Below are 21,620 nucleotides of genomic sequence, written 5' to 3'. Positions count from 1 at the left end.
TGACTTTTTATTAAATCATGTAATTTTAACTAATAATGCTACATACGCTTAGACTGTTAATATATTATGTAATTTTGGCCAATATTGTCACTTCTTAAACAAAAAAACAGATATAATAGATGAACTCTAACAACCTCCTAACAACAATACACATGGCAGTTAGACAACAGTCCGGTAGTCGGGAGTGATGGCTCGTGGGCAAAGCCCATGGGCGGGCCTGAGATAAACGGTCTCAATTAATGCGCGGCGTTTGAGAGCGGCGACCATAGTAGCCACCAAAAATGCCCAGGCATCTAGTACCCAACACCTCACACCATTAATTCTCAATTACTATTCCTATATTTATGTTTGTGGTGTGTTGCTGTTTAGATTTTGTGTGATGTGAATTATTGCAGGGTCCTATATATATATATACTTCCTTTCTCCATTACTCCTCACAACGACTTCTCTCGTTTTGAGCCCACAAACAACTAGGATTTTTATTGAATATGGGAGTATCTAAAAGTTCAAATATTCTATAAATATCACATACTTTTTTCCGTTTGTTTTAAATAAAATTTAAACTAAGAAATCACTAAATGAGACTATAAATATAAAAATGATAAAATTAAAGTCAGATAAATTGTTAGCAACGATGATAAAAATTGTAAAAATTAATAAGGTATTCTTGGAATAAGAATGAGAGATAAAATATTTTTGACAAAGAAATCAAAATAAGGTATCAGTAGTTTTCTCAGTCAATTTTTTTTTGGTTGACTTTTTAAATTATCCAAACATTTATCTATTTTTTTATACAAAAAATTAAATTAGTCTCAATGTCTTAAATCATAAATTTTAAAGACTAAATCTAATAATCAAAATTTCATCCGGATATGCTTTTTTTTAGTAAATAAATAAATTATTTGAAAAAAAAAGATTAAAAGAGTAAATAAGTTAAATATATGGAAAGATAATAGAATACTACGCTATAGTTCAATAGATAAATGCAAAGAACAAATTATAAGTCAAAGTGATCTCTTTTCGAATACAATACGTCTCTAAATACTCCTGACATTAGTTTTAAAATATTCTGAGCATTTGCTTTAAGAGTGATAGAGTTTTGGAGTGGGGTCGTGGCATTGGTTTACATTACTCGTCTTTATTATATTATCATGTCTTCATTTAATTGAACTCTGTTATGGCCATACACGTAGTTGATACGAGATTTGGAATTTGTAGTATATCATATTTTCGCACTCCAAGGGATATATTTTATATTTTCTGTTATTTTTAGCACCATATATATCATTAACTATGTTTCTAGCAAAAGCATAAAATATGTGTTAGACGTTGACCGCATAAATGAAAATCCCAGCGCACACCGCGCGTTATGCACAACATACATGTGCACTTGTAAATAAAGAGCCCATATTTTTGAACCATGGAGTTAAGCATTTCATAAAACAAATATCAGAGTCGCTTACAATAAAGTGAGACCAATTACAAACATCATTTCAAGGAACAAAGTACGGTTTTCCATTTGAGTCTCAATGAAAAATAAAATTTCATAAAACAAAAACACAAAAAATGAACGGTAAAACAGATTCAACTATCAAGCATCATAAGAACTTAGTAAATTTTAGGTGGTGGAGGTGAAACGTAGACATATCCGTGATGAGGCGATGGTGGTGGCGGAGGAGACTCATAGAGGTAAGGACGAGGGGGAGACGGAGATGGTGGGGGAGGAGACTTGTAAACATATGGTGGAGGTGGTGATGGCGATGGTGGCGGTGGAGATTTGTAGATGTAAGGAGGAGGAGGTGAAGGTGACGGAGGAGGTGGTGACTTGTAGATATATGGTGGTGGGGGTGATTGGGAAGGTGGTGGAGGCGACTTGTAAATGTACGGTGGCGGTGGTGATGGCGATGGTGGAGGCGGTGACTTGTAGACATACGGAGGTGGAGGTGAGGGGGAAGGTGGAGGTGGAGACTTATAAATGTAGGGTGGCGGAGGTGATGGTGACGGTGGTGGAGGGGACTTGTATACATAAGGAGGAGGGGGCGAGGGAGACGGTGGAGGTGGAGACTTGTAGACATATGGTGGTGGTGGTGACGGTGATGGTGGTGGAGGTGATGGTGATGGTGGAGGTGGAGACTTGTAAACATATGGTGGTGGAGGTGATGGTGATGGTGGAGGGGGTGACTTGTAAACATAGGGTGGTGGAGGTGATGGTGATGGTGGAGGGGGTGACTTGTAGACATATGGTGGTGGGGGTGAGGGAGAAGGCGGTGGAGGAGACTTGTAGACATATGGTGGTGGTGGTGACGGTGAAGGTGGAGGCGGTGATTTGTAGATATATGGTGGTGGTGGTGGAGAGGGTGAAGGTGGGGGAGGAGACTTGTAAATGTACGGTGGTGGGGGTGAAGGAGACGGCGGAGGCGGTGATTTGTAAACATATGGTGGTGGCGGTAAAGGTGAAGGTGGGGGAGGAGACTTGTAAACGTATGGTGGTGGAGGTGATGGTGATGGTGATGGTGGAGGGGGTGATTTATAAACATACGGTGGTGGCGGTGAGGGCGAAGGCGGGGGAGGTGACTTGTACATGTAAGGAGGTGGGGGTGATGGAGACGGGGGCGGCGGTGATTTGTAAACATACGGTGGTGGCGGAGACGGAGATGGAGGAGGTGGAGACTTGGAGATGTAAGGTGGTGGTGGAGATGGAGATGGTGGTGGCGGGGACTTATAGACATAAGGTGGGGGTGGCGACGGAGATGGTGGTGGAGGAGACTTGTAGACATATGGTGGTGGTGGAGATGGTGACGGTGGCGGAGGAGACTTGTAGACATACGGGGGTGGTGGTGAAGGAGATGGTGGCGGAGGAGACTTGTAGACATATGGTGGCGGTGGGGATGGGGAAGGAGGAGGTGGAGACTTGTAAATGTATGGGGGAGGAGGTGATGGGGACGGTGGTGGCGGAGACTTGTAGACATAAGGAGGTGGTGGAGATGGGGATGGTGGCGGTGGGGACTTGTAGACATAAGGAGGTGGTGGAGATGGTGATGGTGGTGGTGGAGACTTGTAGACATATGGTGGTGGCGGTGATGGAGAGGGTGGAGGCGGTGATTTGTAAATGTACGGTGGTGGTGGAGAGGGCGAAGGCGGAGGCGGTGAATTGTAAACATATGGCGGTGGGGGTGAGGGTGAAGGTGGCGGTGGAGATTTGTAAACATAAGGAGGCGGCGGTGAATTGTAGTAATATTGAGGCGGGTTCATCACGGCCGGTGGTGGAGGTGACTTGGGGTGCAAGAATGGGAGAAAAGGAATAGAATACTTTTGAGGCGGCGATGGAGGAGGAGGGTAGATATAAGGCCGGCCATAATCGGCGGTGGCAGAGGTACAAGCTACGAGGCAAAATGCCAAGGCAAGAACATGTCGAGACCAATTTCCCAAGCTCACCATATTTGAGGCGAACTCAGAGAGAGGATAGAGCTGGTTGCTCTTGCTTTGTGTGTTTCTTTCTTAGATGTTGCTTTGTAGTGAATTGAATGGTATGGTTCAATGGAACTCCCTCTATATATAGTGTTTCTCTCGCAGAGAATTATTCAACAGAACTTATTCGTTTATGAATATACAGCCTGGGTATATAATATATCGATCACTACTTTTGAATGATATAGTTTAAAAAGTCTCTCCATTATTTTAGTGCATTTTTTTCTCACGAATAATATTTTTAATTCTTTCTCTTATCTTACACCGTCCTGAAACCGTCGTTTTTTTTTTAATTAATTCAACGTGGTTGCATTCCACTATTATTTTGCAGGGAAACTCATGAACTAGTCGATATTTAAAAAAAAAAAACAAAAAACAAAAAACACCCTACCCAAAACGTTGCTCTTGTTTTGGTAAGAATACAGAAGCATTTAAACTCATATATATGGATACATGATGACTTGGATTTTCGAATTCTCCTACATTTATTAATTTGTCAGCAATATTATTATGTGTATTTTCTTTGCCCATGTATGTATTTTTTTTTCTTCACATGCTGGGTTTAAAAGATAATAACATACTGATTTATTCAGCCATATATCCACGTTATCAATAAATTTATGCCACTTCTCAATCGAATTAAAAAAAAAATAAGACTTCGACAGAAATACAAGCAATAGGAAATTGAAAACAGCGTTAGAAATCACTTTCTTAATCAATATTTTCGCAGATATATATGATGACTCATGATGTTAAATAAAGTGTAGTTTGAGTTCTGTTTTCAAGTAGTCGAAATAATATTTTTCCACTTTAATAGACAGAATCAACTTATTCAAAATATATATAAGTAGAAAAAAGTATCATCAACATAATCAACTTATCCATTTTAATATATACGTAGAAAAACGTGTCATGGTCGATGGTATATTTTAACTAGTTCAGAAATTCTCTTTTTAGGGAAGAAGAATCAAAATGTGGTCTGTATTAGTAGTTTGCTAATTTTGGTTTCCAGAATTGATATCAGAATAATTGAAGGGAAGTCAAACACTGTCCCCTTATTCTCAATTATATCTCAATATTATTATTTGTTGCATTTTCGAGAGCACTTAATTTGGCTGAGAATTCGAACCAGAAGGTCTTCTCAAAAGAACTATAAATAAGAACAAATGGAAATATTCTTTAAAGAGTGCCTACTTAAAAAAATGTCACGGAATATGTTTCAAATTATTAAAAAGAATATCTCGTTTATATATATATATATATATATATATATATATATATATATATATATTTTAAATGTGTATCACTATCTCATATATATAAATAATAGCACGTTATATCTCCCTGTAGAAAATATGTTTATAGGGAATTAGATCAGATTCCCCATTTGACTAAATCAAGGTTATACATTAAATGAATCATAGCCATCTTCGCGTGGCCTTTTCATATCAATTTCTTGCTATTATCGTATCAAAGTTATTATAAACCCTGTCCTTTCAAGTTTCAACAACAAAAAATAGACACAAAATAATTAAATAAATAATTAAGAGAATTAGATGTATATCTAAATTTTAATCGTTATTTCTTGCCCAAAAAAAAAAAAAAGCACTTCTTGTCGTTGAAACAACGATGAGATAACTTTTAGAAACATTTTGATTCATGAACATGCTCTCTTGTTATTTGTGTTGACATTTAGCCGGATTGATATTTTGACGAGTTTTAGTTTCTCTGTTTGCCATATTAATGAAATCGAAGTGATTGCCTAATATTTTACATTTTACCAAATTGTCTAAACATGAACATATATGCAATAGGATATGTTTAAATTCACTTTGATTAAACATTTTCTCTCAACAAAGTAACATGATGTGGTAGTTGAATCGCATTCACAAATAATTAGCATATTTTTGTCTTCATAGTACTGGGGTTCCGAATGAGCCAAAAAAAAAAAAAAAAAACTTATTAAGGAAGGATATCATGAAAGTCAAATATGTTCCCTGAAGTTATTTTTTTTTTTCAAAGACATTGAACTTTTGAGCTGATCACATATAACGCCGTTCCTACATTCTACAAATTAAGTATGTTGATCGCGTGATATTCCTTAGAGGTTTTCCCATGTATAAATTTGTCCTCATTTAAACTCCATGTCATTTTCTACATATTTAACTTTTATTATTATTGCTGTGAACGTTAAAAGGACAAAAAATGCAATGCTAGCCAGTCACACACAACAACTTGGGATACATAATAATACTATATAATTTACAGCTGGGAACGTCCCTTTTACATATTTTAAAAAATATAGTAATTTTTTTTAAAAAAATTAGTGGTCAAATGTAGTATATAATTATGAGCTAATAGTCAAACTCGAATCATGCAATTCATAATATATGCAGCAGAGACACATTCATTTGCCAATTATGGAAGGTAAAAACCAAAGCTGGCAAGAAAAGTCCGTGTATTTCATGGCATACCACCAAAACAAAAACACGACTGAGGAGTGAGGACTCTCAACATTCATCAAATTGATCAACTTCTTATATGTATGTGAAAAATAATTTTACATATCTGTAAAAAAAAAGAGAGTATAAATTTTAGATAACTGGATGGCTTTCATATGCGATCATGTACAAGTAAAATAATATTATCGCCACGATTGATTGACTACGTACGTTCAGAGCAGTGTGATGCTTATATTAGATAATAATTCATGGTTACATTTTACAATCTATTGGCTGATGGTTTACTAATGATTTTATTTCTTAATCACAATTTGATAGGAATATCGACTAGAAAATTATATACATATACATAAAAATTTAAAATTGTAACAGAAAATGCTGAAAAAAATTGGTTGCCTGTTGCCGATGAAAATTATATAAAAATAATTTATCAAAAAAACATGTTTATAATTTATAAAATCAATTAGAAAAAATTTAAAATTTATACACCAATACAAAAATAAATAAAATAATATACACAAAATTAAAGAGGTATTTCTTCGACATTAATTAAGCTAGGTGGGGAAAAAAACGACAACAAGATGAAAAAAAAATAGATAACAGAATTGTATAAACTATCAACTATAAAACTATTGGCTTGTCCTAACTTAAATTTCAACAACAAAAAAAAATGAGAACAAATTAAAGAAATAACTTATGCTTGCTAGCCGCTAAACCTAAAAAAATGAAAGGAAAAACATTTCCGAAAATTGAAACCCTACAAGTTAAAATTATAAACAATCAAGCATGATTAAAATATCGATAGTGCTGAAAACACGTCAGGTTTGATTTACAGAGATACCGGTTGGTTATGTCTTACCGGAAGAATTTATACATAAATTTGTAACATTGTCACGAGCATAACTATCATTTATCAATAGAAATACTGACGTACTCATGGGAACTTAAAAATCACTATAATAGAAACATTTTGTTTGTTTGTTTGTTTGTGCGTGCGAGCGTGACTAATTTTAAAATTTCAAAGTTTCCGATTTTACTTATATTTGGGGTGATTTTTTTATATTCATTAACTTTTAAAATCTTGATTTCTTTTCGTGTATTGATGTTTATTTCCTTTTGTAGATATTTGGAAACAATAATTTGTCAACATGTTTATAAATAAATACATACATTTTTCAGAAAATATTTTCAATAAATGTAAATAATAAAAGAAGTGCATCAATAAATTTTCAAAATATAAACAATTTTCATAAGTATAAATATTATCATTAAAAAAATTAGAAAATATTTAAGAAGAAACTATATGAAATAGGCAAATGATCACCCTCAATAAAAATACTCTTAACTATATTAAAGTCATAGTCCAACTCAATGTCTATGTCTTGCATGTATCTTGTTTGAATTTGAACAATTTTTCAATTTTAAGATATTTTGGCTATAATTTTAATGTAGGGGTTTCAAATGGATCATATGTTTAAGTCCCCTAAAATTTAAATAAATTCATTTTTTAATTAAGTACATTATAAAATTTAAAATTAGAGAAAATAAAAGATTGCGAAAAAAGAAGTTGTAAGAAAATCCAATGAAGAATGCAACGACAAAAATGGAAATGCACTATGTTCTTAAAATCAAATTGATGATGTTCTTGTAATTAAAGTTAGTAAGTCTCTACTAGAGGTAATTTCTTCTTCCAATAACTACATACTTTTTTCATTGCCACGTTGAGCTAATATGTGGTTGAAATATGTGGGATATCTCATTTTGTTGTTGACATTATTCATATCACATCATATATAATTTATAACCGGAGAGATAAGCTTGAAAAGATATCCTATAGTTGAACTCATGTACACCTTCAACATGCTTTTTTATAAAATAAAAATAAGAGCTTAAAAGATAAAATTTCAGTTAACTTTAGCCTTCACTTTTCATTTAACTTTAATCTTCACTTTTTAGTTAACTTTAACCTTATCGACCTTATCGAAATCCCCTGAAAACAACTAGCCTTGGACAACTTTTTTTTTTCTTTCCTTTTTTTTTAATCAAATTAGAAACAACAATTCAATAATACCATAGAAAACCTGGTTTTTTAAACGTAATTTTTTTTTTATTAACAACGATTATCTTCAAGTATAAGATCTCCATCTCTATTTTGCTATCAACAATTATAAATGGATCGACATAAAATATTAAACTTTTTATTTTTATTTTTCTGATGAAATCTTAAACAATTTCGTGTTCACATGGAGTTTTAGATATATTGGATAAAACAAAGCTCCTATAGTTGTTCATCAGAAAACATGAAATTTCGCCAGAATTAAAAAGCTTTAGACAGAGACAAATTGACACATAATAATCCATAACGACCAATACTAAATCAAATGGAATAAAACAAAAAACAAAAAACAAAAAACAAAATCTGGTGATAGATTTACTATATTTCACGAGATCGGAGGTAAACCGCAAGAAAATAGCAGTGTTCGCGAGGAGTTATGAGATATAAGAAATTGGCGAGATATCACGCGATTACAGTGTGAAAATAAAAGTTTAGTAGTATTAAAGACAAAAATATATTGATTAATCCAATAGAGCAATAGATTTCTACCATTATTTTTTTTCTAAATATATCGTAATAATTTGAACCTCAGCAATGGAGTATAGAAGCATCCCCACCTCAAGCAAAAAAAAAAAAAAAAAAAAAAAGAAAAAAAAGAAGCTGCAATTCAAATAAGAATAAAAATAAAATGTCACAAAAATATAGTTAATATTTTGAAAAGACTTAGGCTCGACAACTATGGGTTGAGAAATAACTTGGGTCCCAAATAACTTCCATAGCAGATCTTTTAATTGTTGATAGCGTATACTATGTATAGTGCATGTCTTGGACTTTTTTGTTATTACACATCAAGATGAAAACACATTTTACATTTTTTATCCAAGAATTACAATTGCCCATATAATGATAATCCACAACACAAGCCCAAATACACGAAGCCAACCATGTTTTTCAGTTTCCACAACTGTCATGAGAGGTTGATAATAAAAAGAACATAGAAAAGCCAAAGTTTCTATTCCTGTAGCAGTTCATGCTGTACATTAACTCTAACTGAGTTAGAAAAGAAAAGAACAAACAACTAAAATTGAAACCAAGCAAACAAAACCCACAGTTTGCTACACCACTCCACGTATCAAGTTCACCACAGTCACTTATTATATGAAGAAAGAACTAATACAATGCTTGCTTCTAAAGGAAAAAGTGGAAAGCTAAAAAAAAAATGTAGAATAAACTGAAACAAGCCCGGCTACGTATATATGGAAGGAAAAGAGATTTAGCTCAAACTTTTTCGGGATTGGAGCAAAACACAGGTGTTTTAGTATCTTTCCTATACTCGCTTTGATGCGTCGCCAAACACCTCTTTGTAACATATGGGACAAGCCTGTACACAAAAAGAGGTCCGGTTTTAAACAGGATTTAGCCGATTAATAATAATAAAAACGCGTTAATTTGAAAGTGCGTTTAATTATTTACCTTGTTAATGCTGAGCCATCTTGAGCCACAGCCAGCGTGGTAGAGATGCTTACATGGCAGTGTCATTCGTCGATCGCCTCGCTTATATTCCATCTGACATATCACACATCTATATACCAAACAAATATTTCACATTTCGAGACCATATCCAAATAAAAGAGTCGCTTGAGGAGAGAACAGGTTTGATTCTTTACCTGTCTCCTCTCGATTTCTTTCTCGAGAAGAAGCTGTATTTGTATTTCGAGACCGGAAGCAGAGCAATCATCTCCTGAGAAAGACCTCGGTTTTGAGTCCCAACCGTCTCACCCAACTCGAGTAATTCCTGGATAAGGATAGTTTTGTAAATAAGATGTCTCAACAACAGGACCGATTCAACCATATAATACACCGTAAGAACAGTAAATAAATGAAAATCAAGCTCAGCAGCTCTCAACTGCGATTTTAAAAACAATAACTACAGTTCTCTTTTCTTTTCTTTTCTTTTTTTACTTAAAACAAACAATGAATTGCGAGAGCACCTACTAAATAGATCATACGTTGTCCAAATCCAAACGAAAAACAGCTGTCATAAAACATGGATCGATTAATAAGGAACGAAACAACAATGCTGTAACATCTAACCTCATAGGTCATGTTGTCGGGGTCAACGTTGTCTTGCCAAACGACCTACATAATTGTCATCAACAAGTATAAGAAGACTATTGATTCAAGAAATACAAAATAAACGAACAAAATTAAAGACGAGATTATTCGTCTGCGCTGCACACCTGGTGATCTTGAGAACCGTGATGTCTACGTGGACCTGAAATAATATAAAAAGGCGAGTCAAAAAGGGCATAAACTACACCAAGTAAAACTCATACAATAATCACCCTGCCCAACAATCACTGAATCTAGATAAAAAAAATCAAATTAAAAAGGCTACAGAAACTTACAGTCAACGCGACTGTCGCGAGCGTTGATGTTCGCATTTCCTTCCCACTCGGCGTGATCGTCATTGGTGACCGTCGAAGAGTTCTCGGATGGCCTTCTGTATCCTCCTCCGTTTCGCAGATCGTAATCATGGACCTCGAAACTCGGGTCCACATCGTAGTACAAACTGCTTCCGGGTTCCGATACCCCAAACTTGTAAAAACTAGCACTACTTTGGGACGGATATACACTCTCCTAAAAAAAATGATACACTAATCATCACAAATCGAGACAATGCAATCATCTAAAAACAGCAATTGTAACTTCGATCAAAACAACGACGACGATATATTATAGAAAGCGAAACGTAAACGAATGTATACCTGAGCATGTGAAGCGCCGGAAAAAATAAAATTCACGTGTTCGTAGGTTAGGCCTTCGAAATACTCCATAAAGCTACCGGTATTACTGTAAGGATAACTAGTGTTCATGTAATGAACCTCCGTCTGTGGATTCCAACTCATTTTTTTGACCGCTAATCTGTATTAAACAAAACTCTATTAAATATTAATTTTGATGACCTAATATTGACCATGATCAAGTCACGATCAAATTTTTATATATAAAAATAAAATTCGTATACCCACCTGATCTATCGACAAATTCAATTGGAAAACGGATAAAACAGGACTTGTGTTTTGTCAGCTATTCCTGTGCATTTTGAAGCAAGAAACCATATTACATTCACAGATACGAGCTCATAAATACAAACGGAGTATTTTGATAAGAGAATTCAATTTTCAAAGAAACGTTCAGTTATCGCTCGGAGACCCACACAAATCCACAATTAAAGGAAACTGATACGGATCAATACGCAGAGACCGATTCACGGGGTAAGAAAAAGATTAAATATTTGCCATTATAGTCGAAGAATTAATAGCAAAGAAACGAAGATAAAGAGAGATTAATTACAGGTCCGAATATTTCGTAAAAATAAATAAAAAAAAAAAATCTCTCTCGAAGCTAAAGTAATAAAACTCCTTCATTTCCGCGCAATTCGACCGGAAACAAAAGGAAAAGAGAATACCTCACTACACAATGCAGATAAGAAAACAAGCGGACAAAAGAAGATCAAAAGTTCTGGCGAAATTGAGAGCGAGAAATCTAGTCCGAAAAGATTATCGGGAAAATGCGAGTAAATATCAAGTAATAGAAGGTATCGAGAGAGAGAGAGAGAGAGAGATAAAGAACCGACATTTGAGGGTTTTCTTGAGGCTGGACGAGATTGGATGTGCGTTTACGATAGCGAACTCTTCAAAGTCATTGAAATCGGAAGAGAACAGAAGAGTAATAATATCACAGTGTTTGTTTGTTCGTCGTGTCTTTAAGCAGAGAGAGAGAGAGAGAAAAGGGGTTTGAGATACACGCGAAGTCCGTTTAGTTTGATGAGAGAGATTGGGATCGAGTGTCACGCGTCCCACGATAATAAAGGACGACGATACGTTCATTTATTGAAAACAAAAAGAACCTCGTTTCTCTCTCCCTCTCTCTATCTATCTCTTATCTTCATCTCTTTTTTGGCTTACCTTCTTTACCCACCATCTCTTTCTCTCGATCTCTTTTCTTTCTTTACCCATATTTCTTTTTCTTATTTCTTATTTATATGTATTTAAATACTTATGTAGGGATATATCAAATGAGTGCTTTGTCTATTTGTTTGTCAAATTTCTTGGTATAAAAATATATGTGAAAACTTGTGCTAAGTGAGATAACATGTCACTAGTGTGTAGTAAATTGAGATTTTTTTTTAATTTTTTTTATTTTTGACTTCCCATCAATTAAAAGACTAACAAAAACGCACCAACTAATTTTGAATGTCATACCAATTATTTTAAATGGGAGCCAAACTGCTTACTCTTTTGTCATTAAATTTTGTGCAAGTGATTTAATTCATTGAATTTATGCACTTGAACAAGCATAGGTAGGAATTAGGTTCCCTATCAATCATTTGTGTCGTCGTTGATGGAAAAAAAAAATACAATATAGACTATAAATATTTACCTCAATTTGGAATTTTTTTTAAGTGTCGCATGTATTGTATATTATAAAGGTCTTTAGTGCCCACTTGGCAATGCATGCAAAAATGGCTCCAAATTGCATGATAAGATTGTGGTTGAGGTTTGAAAATTGGTTGTTGGCTTGTAAATGGCAAAAATTTGTCATTAATTTGGTTGAGTCGAGATAACCAAAACCATATCGACTCTCACTCAAAAGAAAAAAGAGTTTGGTGTGTGCTTAGATTCGTTAGAAAATCAAACCTATAAAAACAAACACAACATACATTAATTTCATTTCCTTTACCTATTTCTTACCTATATATTAAAAAAAAGCTTTTTAGAATAAGAGAGCATTTTAGTATGCGTGTTCTTCAAACTAATGCAATCATCATGGACCATGTAGGGTCAAAGGCCGAATAATATCCGAATATATTGTAAAAGGCACTCATATGTTTTATTTGAAAAAAATTCACAAACTTACTTTTCTATTTATTTGGATTTAGAAATTATAGCCGTGTATTGAAGTTATGGATTGCATGAGGGTTTGTTGGGCATAATGCTCTTTTTCAGCATGTTGTTTTGGCATAGGAAATAAATTAATGTTTTATGTTAATTAATTATAGTAATAGATAAAGAGGGCACACTATATTTTGGAAGCTCTCGTTGATGGGGTCTACTTTATGACGTGTGAGTGAAGAGTCCTTCATGTGTTAGGAAGGCTTGCGTGGGATTTGATACATGTGAAACCGAAATAATTCCAAAAAGTATAGTAATGCCCTCAAATATGGCATGTGTGTGCGAGCTCTCATTATACAAAATCATTAGCTTCTCTGCGGTGCCATTATCTATTATTCCGATCTTTTTTTTCTTTATCTTTTCCACCTATTCCACATTTTGGTAATATATTATTATTCAAAATAATTAAGCTAATAATCTCCTAAGATTCTCATTAGCAATTAGCTACTATACAACACTAACTAATAAGACATGCATTGCAATAAGAATCCACTAAACTAAAGTTTAATGTAAAACTTGATTGAAGATGTGAAGATTAATCCACATTAGGGCTTTTCAAACGCTGGCCAAAGCTCTCCATATAAGTCACATGCAACCTTTTTTATATATTAATAGAGATATAGATAGATAGTGAGATTAGGAATCTGATTTGTTGTCCAATTGCACTTTAGGGCTCTTTATCTAGTTTTGACTCTTGAAAGGTGTTAAAAAGAATGATTCTTTGTCCCATTGTCACAAAAGTTTTCACTACACTCACTCTCTTCTTCGTCTTGGTGAATGACTTCTTTTTTATTAAATCCTTTTAGGACCAACAATAATGAGTGATAACATTGCAAACTTTTTCATGGCGGTGGTGATGAGTTTGAGCTTTGTAGCGCTACATTGGTTTCACAGCTCTGACCAAAATGGAAAAGGGCTGTCTGTCATCCATGTGATTATATATATACATTTATACACATATATTTGTATGTCAGAAAGAGGACATGAAATGAATGAATTGAGTGAAGGATGAGAAGGGAACAAAAGAAACAGCGTGCAAGGGAAGGCAAGGACAAATCATTACATGCTTCTTTTCCTTCCTTTTGTCTGCTCTCACAAATCAGAATAATACATTACATTACACACACACACTTATATATATGTACATATATGAATGATGTACATATGTGTATCAAAAAAGCCTGCTTTCAATTCAATCTCACAGAACCATTCTGCTCAATCAGTAATGCAATGTTGAAGAGTCAACCTTAACTTTGCTTCATCTTGTTTCGTACCTAGTCATCCATCAAATCAAATCCTATGTTCTTACCTCCTAAACTGGAACAGTTCATAACCCAACGCAGTAAATCTTCGTTCGTAACAAAACAGAATCAGTCAACTGTACTTTCAAAAACAGAAGTTATGCCTCAGATTTTTTATTTTCTTTTTCTTTTTTCTTTTACCATTCATGTGAACAACGAATACTATCTAGATGTTAAAACAGTAATGATTTAGCATGTAACCTCTTAAACCATGTTATCAGGCTTAACTTAGGTACAGAAGAGTCAAACAAATATAACTACTGGTTCTTGGCAAAAAAAAAAATGGGAAGATTTGAAAAACTGTTCATCAAAACCCCAAGAGAAACCCATGTAAGACAGTGAGAAATAAATACACATGTTCTTTTATTGAGGGCTAGTCAAATCAATGTGGTCTCTTACTTGAACCCTGTCAATAGGGTGGGACAATTCGAACTCCTTGTGTGTTCTCGAGCCTCAACCTCGCGAGCTCTCTGTCCTTCTTCCCACAATACCCGACCCACCGAAATCGCTGCCTCTCGAGCTCCAATGCCTCGGCCTCAAACTCCACTCTCCTCATCTTTGATTTATATATAAAATTTGGTCCGGTCGGGGATATTTTGGTTAGTCGGTTTTCTCTCGATATTCGTTTCTTTTCTACTCTATTGGTTAATTTTGTAGCTATATATTACGACATGTTATAAAACTAAGAAAAAAAATATTGAAGATATTGTACCGAAACTCTTCAAAAGAAAAAAAAGCTAAATCTCGCTCTAGGCTAGATTTAAAACCCTAGACAAATACAATCACTGAAACATCTCTTTCTTTTCACATGAGAGACTAAAAATAAAAAATAAAAGTTGCGGATATCAATATTCCATCTTGAGCAAGGCGTTGTCGGAGGGGGCATCGGCGTGGAGCATCCAGTCCTTGGCGCAGATGAGGGCCTCGACGGTCTCGGGCCGCAGCGAGCTCCGGTAGCCGTCCATCTCCTTGGGCCGCGTGGCAAACACGGACTCGGGCGGCGCCGCCGAGACCGTGACCGAGAGTATGTCCCGAGCCATGTTGGAGAGCGTCGGGTACTTGGGCTTGTTGAGCCTCCACCACACGAGCACGTCAAAGTCGTGAACCCGCGACAGAAGCCTCTCGTCCAAGTACTGGTCCAACTCCGACTTCATCTGCTGGCTCGCCGTCTCCATTATGTACACGTCGAAGTCCGTCAGCCCGTTGTCCGCCGCCGACATCAGCCCCGCCGCGGGCCCGCCCGCTGACCTGGCGCTCCCGTCCTCGGCGTAGGTCGGGGTCAGCGGCAGCGGGAGCGCCACGTACTCGTCGAAGAGCTCGTGGATGCCGTCGTCGACGACCTTGATGAACGCCGGGGCGTCGTCTCCGTAGAGCTTGTTGAAGCTGAACTCGACGAGCTTCATCTTGAACCGCGGGTCCATCACCACCGCCGCCGCCAGCGCCAGGCTGTTCTCCTTCCAGTACTGCTCCACGCTCTCCTTGGCCCGCCGCGCCACCGCCGACGAGAACGAGTCCTCCTCGCCTCCGTCGGAGGCGGCGGCGCGGGTGAGCTCGGACTGGATCTTCCACACCTCGTGGAAGAACGTGATGGGCGTCGGGTTGGTCGCGGGGGCGGCGAGGACGGCCGCCGAGTCGTGGAGGAGCTTGAGGTGCGAGCAGAGGGCGTCGACGCGGAGCCAGTCGTCCTGTGTCGGGGCCGACTTGTAGTCCGGGTCGGAGGTGTCGAGCAACGAGAAGACCTCCTTGAGCTCGGAGGCGGCGGCGAGCATGTGGTACGTCGTGTCCCACCGCGTCTGGTCGTCGACGCAGAGGGTCTTCTCGCAGGGGACGCGCAGCTGCTGCCTGAGCTCGGAAAACTTCTCGTCGTGGGACTCCGAGGTCTTGACGTGCTTCACGCTCTCCCTGACCTTCCTCACCGCGTCCTTGCCCTCGTCGAGGACGTCCATGGCCGCCGCGCAGAAGGTCCTCGCGAGGCAGCCCCCGAGGACGAGCTGCCCGCCCAGGACCAGCGGGTTCTTCACCGTCAGCTGCGGCCGCAGATTCTCGAGAGTGGCCTCGCGCTGCCGCTGGGCCAGCGTGATCGAGAAGAGCCGGTTCTCGAGGTTCCAGTCGTGGAGGCACACGGCCACGGCGTGCCCCAGGGCCGCGTCCGAGTCCGGGTACGGCTCCATCACCACGTTCAGCAGCCGCCGCTGGAGCTTCCATTCGGCGTCGATGAAGTGGCCGGTGACAAAGACGTAGCCCACGCTCTGGCTCGAGCTCCACATGTCGAGGGAGAGGCAGACCCGCCCGGGGATCGCGTCCACGAGCTTCATCAGGTTCTGCTTCTCCATCAGATACGTGGCCACGCAGTCTCCTTGAACCGTGTTGAAGCTCACCATCTGGAACTGGGGCTGGAGGTTCCGGACGAAGGCGAGGAACCCCGGGTGCTCGACGAGGTGGAGCGGGTAATCGTGCATGATGATCATCCTCGCCACCTCGTGCCGGCACCGGTCGGCGTCGAACGGGACCACCGCGGCGGCCCCGGCGGTCCTGTACCTCCGGCGGGGCGGGTCGGATCCGCCGCCGCCGCGCGTGGCGGGGGTGTAGGGGGCGAGGCCGCGGTCCTGGCACGTGCCCTTGGCGATGTGGCGCTTGAGGTGGCTCGTTCCGGCGACTTTGTTGCCGGTGCTGTACGCAAAGCTCTGCTTGCACTGCTTGCAGCAGGCTCTGCGGCAGCCCTCGCCGACGGTCTCGATGGTGAAGTACTCCCACACGATGGACTTCTTCTTCCTCCGCTTGCTCGGCGGCTGCGCCGCGTCCGGCTCCGCCTCGTACGGAGTCAGCATCTTGTCCTCGTACGGCGTCATCAGAAGCTTCTCCTCCTCGAAGGCCGACATCTCGTGCTGGTGGTGGTTCTCGGGGGTCGACATGATCGCCAGCTCGTCCCCGGTCACCACCATATGGGCTTGGCCGTCTTCTCCCACATGTTGGCTTTCCATTTGGTCCTCTCTGATGATATGGATAGATTCCATTTGCTCTCCTTCAAGTTGGGATTCATCTTCCGCTGCGTGGGCCACGGTGACCATGTCGTGGTCGTCAACGTCGACATGGTGGTCGGTCAGATCGGCGACCATGTGGTCTTCTTCGACTATGTGGTGGTGGTGATGGTGTTCTGCCGGGTCGGCGGCAATGTGGAGGTGGTGCTCTTCGACGTGGTGGTGTTCGGTAAGATCGGAGACCATGTGGTGGTCTTCGACATCGTGGTCAGGTTCACCGGAAACCATCTGGTGGTGTTCTTCCGCCGGATGTTCAACCACCATACTATGGTCTTCGGGCAAATTCTCGTCTTCAACGTGGTGGTGTTCGACCGGGGCTTCAACCGTGGCATTATGGTCTACAGCGTGGTGGGGTTCGAGCGGGGCTTCGACCACGACATTATGGTCTTCAGCGTCGTGGGGTTCGAGCGGGGTTTCAACCACGTCATTATGGTCTTCAACGTGGTGTTGTTCGAGCGGGGTTTCGACCACCGTATTGTGGTCTTCCACATGGTGGTGTTCGAGCGGGGTTTCGATCGCCGTATCGTGGTCTTCGACGTGGTGGTGTTCGAGCGGGTTTTCGACCACCGTATTATGGTGTTCGGGCGGGTTGTTGTCGACCACCACCACCGAATCATGGTCCGCGGGCGGGTCAACGACAGATTGGTCTTCGACCGGGGCTTCGGAGGCCATTTGCTCCTCCACCGGAGCGTCAACCATTGGCTCGTCGATGTTCTCAGTGGCTACGATCTGTTCTTCCACTGAATCAGCCATTTCTTTTCTTATTTTTTTTTCAACTTAAAGTGTGAAATCCTGCTTCAACAACATGTACAATACAGGTATGGTCAGTCACAATAGTCTCATAATACCAAAAAAAAAAAAAAGAGCTTCATATAGAGAAGACTATTGAAAAACAATGGATCAGAGCTGGAGTATTATTTGATCACAGGACACAAGATTGAAAACAATGAACCATCAAAACATGTTTGTTAGAGCCCAGTTGATTAGAGTCAAATTCAATCATCACACATCAGTACTAACTCAAACATCTGCGACCAGTTTTAGTGCTTGGAGTATACGAATATACAGCATTAGATTTGTTTAATTTGAAATCAAGGAAAATATTTAACGTTAATAAATTATTTATCTTTTTTTTTTTCCTTCTTTTCAAAATTACAAATTGAAAATAAATGTTCACTGGTTCTAATCAAAAGAAAAGTAAAACAGATTGACTTCGTTTGCAATTCGGTACCCAATGAAAAAAAAAAAACTGTAACGAAGCAAGGAATACACTAAACTAAACACCAACGAGGCAAAAACATATAGATCTAAGTTTCAGCAAGTAAATAATAATAAAAAATTAAGAAAGCTTCGGCCTTTAAAGACAGAGACGAATAAAAAAAGAAACCCAGAAAACAAGCCCAAATCAAAGAAACAACCTTTACATGTAAACAGATAGCTTCGATTTCGAACTCAAATTAGCTCCGAGTCAACGAACAATTACGATTTATAGAAACGACTTTCTATGAAAACTCTATAAAGCGAAAAAGCCACACAAATAAACGAAACCAAAAGAACAACCACCAGTACGATAATATTAGGGCTAAAAATTAGGGATTTTTTATACCGAAAGATCGGTGACAAAGCTCGAGAGAGCGAGGAGAAGGAGACGAGTCGGAGGCCGGAGACCGATCGCCGAGGTTCGGAGGCGACGGAGATTCGTCGATCGAGATCTAGGGTTTCGGCGCGGTAGACAGAGAAAGCGGAGAGAGAGTCGAGATTTGGGCTTGGGCCTTTTTTTTTTTTTACCCTTTCGAATTTGGTCTTAATTTCTTTTTGGACTTGAGACTTTTTTTTTTTTCTTATATTTTCACGTTAGGACTTTGGTCCAATGATGTTGTGGCTGAGCCGCTGAAGGCTAATTCCACTACATTATTCGTCTTATTTTTTATATATTATTTATTTTTCTTTTAATAAGTCGGACTATGACTCCAGAGATAATAATTTAAGGCCCATCTTTTTATTTCATATAATTATTAATTAAATTTAATTTTTCCTCATACTCCGTACTTGGTGTAGGCCAGGGTATTTTATAGCCCACAAAATATAATGGGATTGTCCATTTAATTGGGGCCCGCATGGGTTTTTGCCCTTAATTTTCTCATTTTCTTTTTGGGTATCTTTAGCCCATTGATGAATCCATAGAAAAATTAGCAGGCTCTCTCTAATTTTCTGTCACTAATTTAACTTGTGGAAATAGTTTTCAGCAACTGTTTTTCGTAATTTTTTTAATATTAGTCGTAGAATTTTTTAGTTTTAAAAAATAATCTTTTTAATTTTTGAAATGTCTATTTTACTCTTAATAACTATTAACCAAATTTTCAATAATCGGGAGTTCAATCATTGTTAACCAATTTTACTATATCAATATTTTGAACCAAATTTCAATACCGGTTAACTAAATCTCAATAACTATTAATTAGATTTCAATAGCAATTAACAAGATTTAAATAACTGTTAATCAGATTTCAAAAAATATTAATCATATCTATAAAACATGAAGGCATAATTGTCTAAAATAAAATAAAATAATTATTGTCGAACTATTTTAAAAATATGGGTGAAATATAAAAAATGACATACGTTTTAAATTATGCATATGTAACTTTCCCACTCAACCATAGTCTACCTTTAGGCTCTTCAACTATGCTGTGAAGTAAAGTTGCAAAAAAGTTAAGCATATAAATTGGATATGCTTAGTGTGCTCTTCAACTATGCTTTAAAGTAAAGTTGCAAAAAAGCTTCGCATATAAATTGTATATGCTTAGTGTCTATGTTATATACTCAAAAAGTTTTTTAAAAAATGACCAAATTTACCTAAATTTTATTCAAACACTTCAAACTTGATCATTAAATTTTATTCAATATCTCAAAATTGGTTTGATTTTCAGTTTATTTAAGTGAAACAGAAAGAATTTACAACGTTTAACGACCAATTTAATTTAATGCAAAGTGGCACCTAAGAATGCTAGCCATTCCCTTAGTGCTCTTTCTATAATCTAGACTAATTATCGGTGTGTATATATATATATATATATATTAGTGGCATACAAAAATAGTACGAGTTATGCCATCGTTTTCACAAGCCAAAAACGAAAGTTCGAGAGAAAAAAAAGGGCAAGACAAGCCCACTGCATGCCCGAAGCCCAAGCGCACAAACAAAACACTCGGGTCAAACTCTCGAAGCAAAGTCTACGAAACGACTCAAAATCGAGTCTCAGGAGTCGTCTCCAAAGTTCACAAGACGATTTGAGACCAAGTTTAGAAGTGAGCTCTCGAATCAACAAGTCGAGGATCAAGTCATCACGACAACTAAAAGTCAAATCCAAGGATCATCTCTTAGGTCCACGAGTTTATTCTCAAACCCTCATAACAACTCGAGACCACATCCAATAGTCATCTCTCGAGTCCACATATCGATTGTCAAATCCTCAGAGGTCCCAAATACATAAAGTACAAATAAAATTACTTTAGGACGCAAAAAAAAAACTCTAGGATGTACATTTGGCTCACCTTCTTGTAGTCCGTTCCTTGTCATTATTGATTATTGAAGCTCATTTCGTTGATGCTTTGAATAAACTTAGTTTTTGATGACTTTGCATTTTGATGAAACTGCATTTAAAATCCTACACCATTAATGAACTTCCATTTCCTCTTAATTTGTTAAGTGACTGTACCAGATTTGATCCAAAATGATTTATTTTTTTTGTGAGAATGAGCATTAAGCTAAAATAGATAGTAGTAAATAATGAATATTGATAATCCAATCTTTTAAGTTGGTCAACCTATAATTAACTACCAGAGTATACTCATTCCATAACCCTTTTTTTGAATTTTAGAGGCAAAGGAGATAGGAGAACTGGTACATCATAATTCATACATATATAGTTTATATACTAGTGTGGAAAACGTGCTTCGTCAATTTTTGTTTTGATATAATTGCAAACAATATAATCACTCAACCATCTTCCCCTTCTGCCGGGAAAAAAATCTTTAATCAGATTGGAGAAAACAACAGAAATAAAACAGAAATAATTTGCAACAAAAGTTATAATACTTACAAATAAAGTACACCAAGACTTTATTTGTGGTTATAATACTTACAAGGGTGATGTAGTTTAGAGATTAGTTGTATTAAACCATGTTACATCTTGAGTTCTTCAATGTTCAAAGAAGAACTCAAAATCCTTTGAAAGTCCTTTTTTCATTCTTGACAATATTAAAATCACAGCCTTCTTTGCTTTGTAGGTTTTCTTTCTAAGTGTTGGTACTTCTCTTTTTATTCTTCTCTTCCACAG

At 37.9% G+C, this 21,620-nt stretch overlaps 3 protein-coding genes across 4 annotated transcripts; all 3 read right to left on the bottom strand.

Moving 5' to 3' along the window:
* Positions 1–1,408: 1,408 nt before the first annotated feature.
* LOC149382668 (uncharacterized) lies at positions 1,409–3,483 on the bottom strand. The gene has a single exon (XM_089601749.1). The coding sequence runs from the start codon at positions 3,436–3,438 to the stop codon at positions 1,609–1,611; it is 1,830 nt and encodes a 609-aa protein (XP_089457875.1). The 5' UTR covers positions 3,439–3,483; the 3' UTR covers positions 1,409–1,608.
* A 5,487-nt stretch (positions 3,484–8,970) lies between these two features.
* On the bottom strand, positions 8,971–11,859 carry LOC149382667 (E3 ubiquitin-protein ligase BIG BROTHER-like). 2 transcript variants are annotated; one of them, XM_089601985.1, is made up of 9 exons: positions 11,627–11,859; positions 11,019–11,082; positions 10,755–10,911; positions 10,395–10,626; positions 10,227–10,261; positions 10,081–10,125; positions 9,654–9,781; positions 9,460–9,568; positions 8,971–9,367 (listed from the first exon to the last, which is right to left on the bottom strand). In XM_089601985.1, the coding sequence occupies exons 3-9, from the start codon at positions 10,893–10,895 to the stop codon at positions 9,314–9,316; spliced, it is 744 nt and encodes a 247-aa protein (XP_089458111.1). In that variant the 5' UTR covers positions 10,896–10,911; positions 11,019–11,082; positions 11,627–11,859; the 3' UTR covers positions 8,971–9,313. The 2 variants fall into 2 exon arrangements, with proteins under 2 accessions (XP_089458111.1, XP_089458112.1); XM_089601986.1 differs by lacking the exon at positions 11,627–11,859 and adding an exon at positions 11,459–11,596.
* Positions 11,860–14,426: 2,567 nt separating this feature from the next.
* LOC149382666 (zinc finger BED domain-containing protein DAYSLEEPER-like) lies at positions 14,427–19,177 on the bottom strand. Its single transcript, XM_089630541.1, has 2 exons — positions 18,890–19,177; positions 14,427–18,075 (listed from the first exon to the last, which is right to left on the bottom strand). The coding sequence occupies exon 2, from the start codon at positions 18,034–18,036 to the stop codon at positions 15,091–15,093; it is 2,946 nt and encodes a 981-aa protein (XP_089486667.1). The 5' UTR covers positions 18,037–18,075; positions 18,890–19,177; the 3' UTR covers positions 14,427–15,090.
* Between the last annotated feature and the right edge of the window lie 2,443 nt (positions 19,178–21,620).

This window comes from Urtica dioica, chromosome 11 (genome assembly GCF_054948205.1).
Source record: "Urtica dioica subsp. dioica isolate 48M chromosome 11, U.dioica_male_clone48M_v1_H2, whole genome shotgun sequence".
Lineage (NCBI taxonomy): Eukaryota > Viridiplantae > Streptophyta > Magnoliopsida > Rosales > Urticaceae > Urtica > Urtica dioica.
This window is presented reverse-complemented; position numbering and strand designations above follow the sequence as displayed.

Bases quoted from the DNA above. Each gene is read 5' to 3' on its own strand.
- LOC149382668 (XM_089601749.1), bottom strand. From the start codon at position 3,438: ATGGTGAGCTTGGGAAATTGGTCTCGACATGTTCTTGCCTTGGCATTT.
- LOC149382667 (XM_089601985.1), bottom strand. From the start codon at position 10,895: ATGAGTTGGAATCCACAGACGGAGGTTCATTACATGAACACTAGTTAT. The intron at 9,782-10,080 runs GTTAGATGTTAC...ATCCTTATCCAG, and splicing joins CCGACAACATGACCTATGAG to GAATTACTCGAGTTGGGTGA. The intron at 9,569-9,653 runs GTAAAGAATCAA...TTTGGTATATAG, and splicing joins AAGAAATCGAGAGGAGACAG to ATGTGTGATATGTCAGATGG.
- LOC149382666 (XM_089630541.1), bottom strand. From the start codon at position 18,036: ATGGCTGATTCAGTGGAAGAACAGATCGTAGCCACTGAGAACATCGAC.